The 10,000-nt window shown below is 30.8% G+C and overlaps 1 protein-coding gene across 4 annotated transcripts in view; it reads left to right on the plus strand.

Moving 5' to 3' along the window:
* Positions 1–10,000, plus strand: part of LOC127621860 (1-phosphatidylinositol 4,5-bisphosphate phosphodiesterase beta-4-like) — a 109,670-nt gene that overhangs the window by 52,078 nt on the left and 47,592 nt on the right. For all 4 annotated transcript variants that reach the window (XM_052095636.1, XM_052095637.1, XM_052095638.1 and 1 more), the window contains exons 16-18: positions 2,695–2,774; positions 3,251–3,335; positions 3,457–3,547. In XM_052095636.1, coding sequence (XP_051951596.1) covers positions 2,695–2,774; positions 3,251–3,335; positions 3,457–3,547 — 256 coding nt within the window. The remainder of the gene's footprint in view (positions 1–2,694; positions 2,775–3,250; positions 3,336–3,456; positions 3,548–10,000) is intronic.

A 10,000-nucleotide genomic window follows, 5' to 3' on the forward strand; every position in this document is an offset into this window, starting at 1 on the left:
CTTCTAAACAAAAAAGAAAATCAGACACGCGCATCGGCGGCATTTCTTTAATCTGTTCTTTGAAATATATATCGTGTTACTCCTTAAAAAAAACTTAATTAATTAAAAAATAATTTTTTATGGAAATTAAAGCATTACGTTACTTTTGCGTTCTCACATTTGTCTCACAGCCACTTACTCTTCTGCTATGCTCGGCATTCTATACAAATAATCCATGCATTGCATACAAGAGACATTACAGGTCATGCTAGCTACTGTACAACACATGTCAAAACAACAGAGTAAACCAAAGTAGGTCTTCACATCATATTTACAATAAAGTATCAATAACATGAATATGTATGATTTGTTTTTCCATCAACATGGCAGTAAATATGAATAATGAAGAATAATTGCTGTCTTACCTAAAGCAGCAAAGTCCAACACTTGAACCTGCATCATATATGCCATCATGTGCCGTGCCCATTGACCCCGCATTATATATGCCATCATGTGCAGTGCCCATTGACCCTGCATCATAAATGCCATCATGTGCAGTGCCCATCGACCCCGCACCATATATGCCATCATGTGTAGTGCCCATCGACCCTGCACCATATATGCCATCATGTGTAGTGCCCATCGACCCTGCACCATATATGCCATCATGTGCAGTGCCCATCGACCCCGCACCATATATGCCATCATGTGTAGTGCCCATCGACCCTGCACCATATATGCCATCATGTGCAGTGCCCATTGACCCCGCACCATATATGCCATCATGTGCAGTGCCCATCGACCCTGCACCATATATGCCATCATGTGCAGTGCCCATTGACCCCGCACCATATATGCCATCATGTGCAGTGCCCATCGACCCTGCACCATATATGCCATCATGTGCAGTGCCCATTGACCCCGCACCATATATGCCATCATGTGCAGTGCCCATCGACCCCGCACCATATATTCCATCATGTGTAGTGCCCATCGACCCTGCACCATATATGCCATCATGTGCAGTGCCCATCGACCCCGCACCATATATGCCATCATGTGCAGTGCCCATCGACCCCGCACCATATATGCCATCATGTGCAGTGCCCATTGACCCTGCATCATATATGCCATCATGTGCAGTGCCCATTGACCCTGCATCATATATGCCATCATGTGCAGTGCCCATCGACCCCGCACCATATATGCCATCATGTGCAGTGCCCATCGACCCCGCACCATATATGCCATCATGTGCAGTGCCCATTGACCCTGCATCATATATGCCATCATGTGTAGTGCCCATCGACCCTGCACCATATATGCCATCATGTGCAGTGCCCATTGACCCCGCACCATATATGCCATCATGTGCAGTGCCCATCGACCCCGCACCATATATGCCATCATGTGTAGTGCCCATCGACCCTGCACCATATATGCCATCATGTGCAGTGCCCATCGACCCCGCACCATATATGCCATCATGTGCAGTGCCCATTGACCCTGCATCATATATGCCATCATGTGCAGTGCCCATTGACCCTGCATCATATATGCCATCATGTGCAGTGCCCATTGACCCTGCATCATAAATGCCATCATGTGGTGTGCCCATCGACCCCGCACCATATATGCCATCATGTGTAGTGCCCATTGACCCCGCACCATATATGCCATCATGTGTAGTGCCCATTGACCCCGCACCATATATGCCATCATGTGCAGTGCCCATCGACCCCGCACCATATATGCCATCATGTGCAGTGCCCATTGACCCCGCATCATATATGCCATCATGTGTAGTGCCCATTGACCCCACATCATATATGCCATCATGTGTAGTGCCCATCGACCCCGCACCATATATGCCATCATGTGGTGTGCCCATTGACCCCGCATCATATATGCCATCATGTGCAGTGCCCATTGACCCTGCATCATATATGCCATCATGTGCAGTGCCCATTGACCCCGCATCATATATATGCCATCATGTGCAGTGCCCATTGACCCTGCATCATATATGCCATCATGTGCAGTGCCCATTGACCCCGCATCATATATATGCCATCATGTGCAGTGCCCATCGACCCCGCACCATATATGCCATCATGTGCAGTGCCCATCAACCCCGCATCATATATGCCATCATGTGCAGTGCCCATCAACCCCGCATCATATATGCCATCATGTGCTAATAAATGAATATTCATCTCAGTGCCCGCTTGTTTTGAGTTGATCCACGTTGCTTACAGACGTCACAACTCAAAGACGCTCAAAGGCGCATGTTGATACAACTTGAATTATATCTTACGCAGTGTCAGACAGAATCAATGTGACATAAATTGGGGCAGATTGCTGCCATCTGGTGAACAAATTATAAATAACATGACTTGAACACCATGTCATGCCAGTCACAGCCAGCAGATATCAAGCCCAGTATTTATGAATGTATTTGTATATTCAGATGGCAAATGGATGAAATGTTACCAAGTCTTGTAAAGCAAACCATGAACTTTTATTTGGGTCACGAATACCATTGGAGGGTTAATGGATTTAACAAAAGGAAACAAATGTGAATCCTTTAAATCAAAGAATTGTTTCATTTCAGAATTGTATCATTGAAATCTGAGTTTTGAATCAGAAATCGTTCATTTTGCTGTTCTGTGGCTGAAGTGTTGTTTGCTTGTTTTTTGTTTGTTTGTTTAATAGGACGTAATTCAAGCCATAAAGGAAACAGCATTTGTGATGTCTGAATATCCTGTTATCCTCTCATTTGAGAATCACTGCAGGTAAAATGCGCTCGTTGCATCTTTACTGTCGACTCATCAGTGACTCTGTGTTTACTTAAATACCATAATCAGTGTGACAATGATCACGTGCCTCTCGCTTAACGATCACATGATCAGTTTCGGGAGTATTTGGGAAATGTTGTCTTGTATGTGACACTCAAATGAACATTCACCAGATTCACTCTATCTTGTTGTGTAATGTGATTGTGTTGCGACACAGACTCAACACTAGAGGCAAGTTCACTTGTTCACTAGTCTTCACTGATATTTTGTCGATAATTGAGCAACATTCTCTTCTGACATTATTCATCATCACGTGATGTATTTACATGATTCATATGACGGTACAGACCTGTGATGCGTTTCCTGTTGCCTGTGTGAGACTTCCTCACAGTCACATCGTTCATGTGTGTTTGCTGAATTGACAACAGTGTGTTTGTGTGTGTGTGTGTGTGTGTGTGTGTGTGTGTGTGCAGTAAAGTGCAGCAGTATAAGATGGCGAAATACTGTGAGGACATTTTCGGCGATCTGTTACTGAAGCACCCGTTGGAGGGATTTCCAGTAGGTGATCTCATCACACAATTCCTGACGAGACTTCCTGCTATAACGACTGGAATATATATTCCACTGAAACATCGTTGAGTTTCACATCAGTGTGTGTTTGGTGTATTTTTATTTTCAGATTGAAGCCGGTCAGCCATTACCGTCACCAAACGACCTCAAACGAAAAATACTCATCAAAAACAAACGATTAAAACCTGAAGTGGAACAGAGTATGTACATTCATCATTTATTATTGAAATTACAGATTTCTGTTATATTATTATTATTAACGAAGAAGATTTAATTCATTGTAAGTTTATCATCAAAATCTGCCAGTGATGATGTCGTTAATATTACAAATATGTAATATTTGAAAACTGAATAGTGATTGGTCTTTTTTTATTTTGGTGGTTTCATGCAATGAAATGTCATTTTTACACACCAGATTCATGTGTGGTTTATAATATGTATAAAATGGGATTTTTGAGAATTGCATCTCAGTCTGAAATAGTTATCCATCATTCAGACATGTCACACATGGAACATTAAACAAAATGTATTCATGTAGTGAGCGAGTGAGTGGTTTAGGACACTGTATACGGTGTGTAATAGAGCACAGTGCTCTGGTTCCGGAAGTAAATATCTCAATTATTTTTAAGAATAACTTTAAATCTTTAAAGATGAACTACTGTGAGCTCTGAGGTTGTTACTCGATGGTATTTGCTTCCATTGAAGATTTCACTCCACGTTATTTCAACTTCAATTCTTAAATAATCGTGTTTCATAGCAGAATTCCTAGTTAAGAACTACACTACCCATAATTCTGAAGGGTAATTCACCAATCACAGAATATCTTCAAAAGAGCTCCGCCCACTCCCATGATGCACTGTGAATAACAATGTGAATATATATATTCTGATATAGAATATATTATATACAGTATATACTCTCAATATATTCTGATATATATACAGTATATACACTCAATATATTCTGATATATATACAGTATATACACTCAATATATTCTGATATATACAGTATATACACTATATATATTCTGATATATATACAGTATATACTCTCAATATATTCTGATATATATACAGTATATACACTCAATATATTCTGATATATATACAGTATATACTCTCAATATATTCTGATATATATACAGTATATACACTCAATATATTCTGATATATACAGTATATACACTATATATATTCTGATATATATACAGTATATACACTCTCAATATATTCTGATATATATACAGTATATACTCTCAATATATTCTGATATATATACAGTGTATACACTCTCAATATATTCTGATATATATACAGTATATACTCTCAGTATATTCTGATATATATACAGTATATACACTCAATATATTCTGATATATATACAGTATATACACTATATATATTCTGATATATATACAGTATATACACTCAATATATTCTGATATATATACAGTATATACACTCAATATATTCTGATATATATACAGTATATACACTCAATATATTCTGATATATATACAGTATATACACTCAATATATTCTGATATATATACAGTATATACACTATATATATTCTGATATATATACAGTATATACACTCAATATATTCTGATATATATACAGTATATACACTCAATATATTCTGATATATATACAGTATATACACTCAATATATTCTGATATATACAGTATATACACTATATATATTCTGATATATATACAGTATATACACTCTCAATATATTCTGATATATATACAGTATACACTCTCAATATATTCTGATATATATACAGTATATACTCTCAATATATTCTGATATATATACAGTGTATACACTCTCAATATATTCTGATATATATACAGTATATACACTCTCAATATATTCTGATATATATACAGTATATACACTCAATATATTCTGATATATATACAGTATATACCCTCAATATATTCTGATATATATACAGTATATACACTCAATATATTCTGATATATATACAGTATATACACTCAATATATTCTGATATATATACAGTATATACACTCAATATATTCTGATATATATACAGTATATACACTCAATATATTCTGATATATATACAGTGTATACACTCTCAATATATTCTGATATATATACAGTATATACACTCTCAATATATTCTGATATATATACAGTATATACACTCAATATATTCTGATATATATACAGTATATACACTCAATATATTCTGATATATATACAGTATATACACTCAATATATTCTGATATATATACAGTATATACACTCAATATATTCTGATATATATACAGTATATACACTCAATATATTCTGATATATATACAGTATATACACTCAATATATTCTGATATATATACAGTATATACACTCAATATATTCTGATATATATACAGTATATACACTCAATATATTCTGATATATATACAGTATATACACTCAATATATTCTGATATATATACAGTATATACACTCTATATATTCTGATATATATACAGTATATATACTCAATATATTCTGATATATATACAGTATATACACTCAATATATTCTGATATATATACAGTATATATACTACTCAATATATTCTGATATATATACAGTATATACACTCAATATATATATCATGATATATATACTGATATATATACAGTATATACACTCTAATATATTCTGATATATATACAGTATATATACTCAATATATTCTGATATATATACAGTATATACACTCTATATATTCTGATATATATACAGTATATATACTCTCAATATATTCTGATATATATACAGTATATACACTCAATATATTCTGATATATATACAGTATATATACTCTCAATATATTCTGATATATATACAGTATATACACTCAATATATTCTGATATATATATATATATATATACAGTATATACACTCAATATATTCTGATATATATACAGTATATACACTCTATATATTCTGATATATATACAGTATATACACTCAATATATTCTGATATATATACAGTATATATACTCTCAATATATTCTGATATATATACAGTATATACACTCAATATATTCTGATATATATATACACAGTATATACACTCAATATATTCTGATATATATACAGTATATACACTATATATATTCTGATATATATACAGTATATACACTCTCAATATATTCTGATATATATACAGTATATACACTCAATATATTCTGATATATATATACACAGTATATACACTCAATATATTCTGATATATATACAGTATATACACTATATATATTCTGATATATATACAGTATATACACTCTCAATATATTCTGATATATATACAGTATATACACTCAATATATTCTGATATATATATATATATATATATATATATATATACAGTATATACACTCAATATATTCTGATATATATATATACAGTATATACACTCAATATATTCTGATATATATACAGTATATACACTATATATATTCTGATATATATACAGTATATACACTCTCAATATATTCTGATATATATACAGTATATACACTCAATATATTCTGATATATATATACACAGTATATACACTCAATATATTCTGATATATATACAGTATATACACTATATATATTCTGATATATATACAGTATATACACTCTCAATATATTCTGATATATATACAGTATATACACTCAATATATTCTGATATATATATATATATATATATATATATATATATATACAGTATATACACTCAATATATTCTGATATATATATATACAGTATATACACTCAATATATTCAGATATATTTATACAGTATATACACTATATATATTCTGATATATATATACAGTATATACACTCAATATATTCTGATATATATACAGTATATATACTCTCAATATATTCTGATATATATACAGTATATACACTCAATATATTCTGATATATATATATATATATATATATATATATATATATATATATATATATATATATACAGTATATACACTCAATATATTCTGATATATATATACACAGTATATACACTCAATATATTCTGATATATATACAGTATATACACTATATATATTCTGATATATATACAGTATATACACTCTCAATATATTCTGATATATATACAGTATATACACTCAATATATTCTGATATATATATATATATATATATATATATATATATATATATATACAGTATATACACTCAATATATTCAGATATATTTATACAGTATATACACTATATATATTCTGATATATATATACAGTATATACACTCAATATATTCTGATATATATACAGTATATACACTCAATATATTCTGATATATATACAGTATATACACTCTCAATATATTCTGATATATATACAGTATATACAGTCAATATATTCTGATATATATACAGTATATATACACTCAATATATTCTGATATATATATATATATATATATATATATATATATATATATATATATATACAGTATATACACTCAATATATTCTGATATATATACAGTATATACACAATATATTCTGATATATATATACAGTATATACACTCTCAATATATTCTGATATATATACAGTATATACACTCAATATATTCAGATATATTTATACAGTATATACACTTTATATTCTGATATATATATACAGTATATACACTCAATATATTCTGATATATATACAGTATATACACTCAATATATTCTGATATATATATACAGTATATACACTCTCAATATATTCTGATATATATACAGTATATACACTATATATATTCTGATATATATACAGTATATACACTCTCAATATATTCTGATATATATACAGTATATACACTCAATATATTCTGATATATATATATACAGTATATACACTATATATATTCTGATATATATACAGTATATACACTCTCAATATATTCTGATATATATACAGTATATACACTCAATATATTCAGATATATTTATACAGTATATACACTTTATATTCTGATATATATACAGTATATACACTCAATATATTCTGATATATATACAGTATATACACTCTCAATATATTCTGATATATATACAGTATATACACTCTATATATTCTGATATATATACAGTATATACTCTCAATATATTCTGATATATATACAGTATATACACTCAATATATTCTGATATATATATACAGTATATACACTCAATATATTCTGATATATATACAGTATATACGCTCAATATATTCTGATATATATACAGTATATACGCTCTCTATATATTCTGATATATATACAGTATATATACTCTCAATATATTCTGATATATATACAGTGTATACGCTCAATATATTCTGATATATATACAGTATATACGCTCAATATATTCTGATATATATACAGTATATACACTCTCAATATATTCTGATGTATATACAGTATATACACTCTATATATTCTGATATATATACAGTATATACACTCTCAATATATTCTGATGTATATACAGTATATACACTCTATATATTCTGATATATATATACAGTATATACACTCTCAATATATTCTGATGTATATACAGTATATACGCTCTCAATATATTCTGATATATATACAGTATATACGCTCAATATATTCTGATATATATACAGTATATATACGCTCAATATATTCTGATATATATATACAGTATAAACAGTCAAATTGTATGCACATTATCTGAATATTTCAGTGAAATTTAAATATATTGTTTCTATTCTTCTAATCAACATCTTTAAATCAATCGTTTTATATTATTTCCATTGAGACCCACTTTATATTAGTCGTCCTTAATTTGTATGTACTTAACCTTTTTATACAATGTACTTATTAAACATACATTTAAAATTCTTACATTTAATTACATTTAAAGTTCTTGCATTTAATTACATTTGTAGTTACACAGTTAACTTTACACCATTAGTGTACCCTAACTCCTAAACCTACTCGTATCTCAACCTCAGTAGCAGCAAATGTGGGAATTTTTCAGAACAACATAGTTTCTGAAAAAATAATAGTAAATATATAGTCTTGTTTGTATTTAATGTTAGTACATAGAAGTTAAGACCACCTAATAGAAAGTGTGACCTTCCATTGTTATTAATTAGATGACATTTAGTTCATTCCCTCATTAAAGATGTTCAGTACACAGTCTTGTACTTTTGTCTTTTTGTCCGATTTTCAAACACTTTTTTGCTTCAAAGCAAAGTTTGTGATGATGTGATTCTCCTCAGAGCTGGGTGGTGTGGTTCATGAGCACAACTCTTTTATAAAGGATTTTATGAATCACTGTGGAGAATTAATGGAGAAAAACTTCCAGAACCAAGATGGCTGAAAAAGTGTGCGGTCACTGTTGTGCTCTATTCATGAAGTGTGTGTTTATGTGTGTGTTTGTGGTGTGTGTGTGTGTGTGTGTGTGTGTGTGTGTTTGTTTTGTGTGTTTGTGTGTGTGTGTGTGTGTGTGTGTGTGTGTGTGTGTGTCTGTATGTGTGTGTGTTTGTGGTGTGTGTGTCTGTTTGTGTGTGTGTGTTTGTGGTGTGTGTGTGTCTGTTTGTGTGTGTGTGTGTGTGTGTGTTGTTTTTTGTGTGTGTGTGTGTTTGTG

The sequence above is a fragment of the Xyrauchen texanus genome, chromosome 28 (assembly GCF_025860055.1).
Source record: "Xyrauchen texanus isolate HMW12.3.18 chromosome 28, RBS_HiC_50CHRs, whole genome shotgun sequence".
In the NCBI taxonomy this organism is placed as follows: domain Eukaryota; kingdom Metazoa; phylum Chordata; class Actinopteri; order Cypriniformes; family Catostomidae; genus Xyrauchen; species Xyrauchen texanus.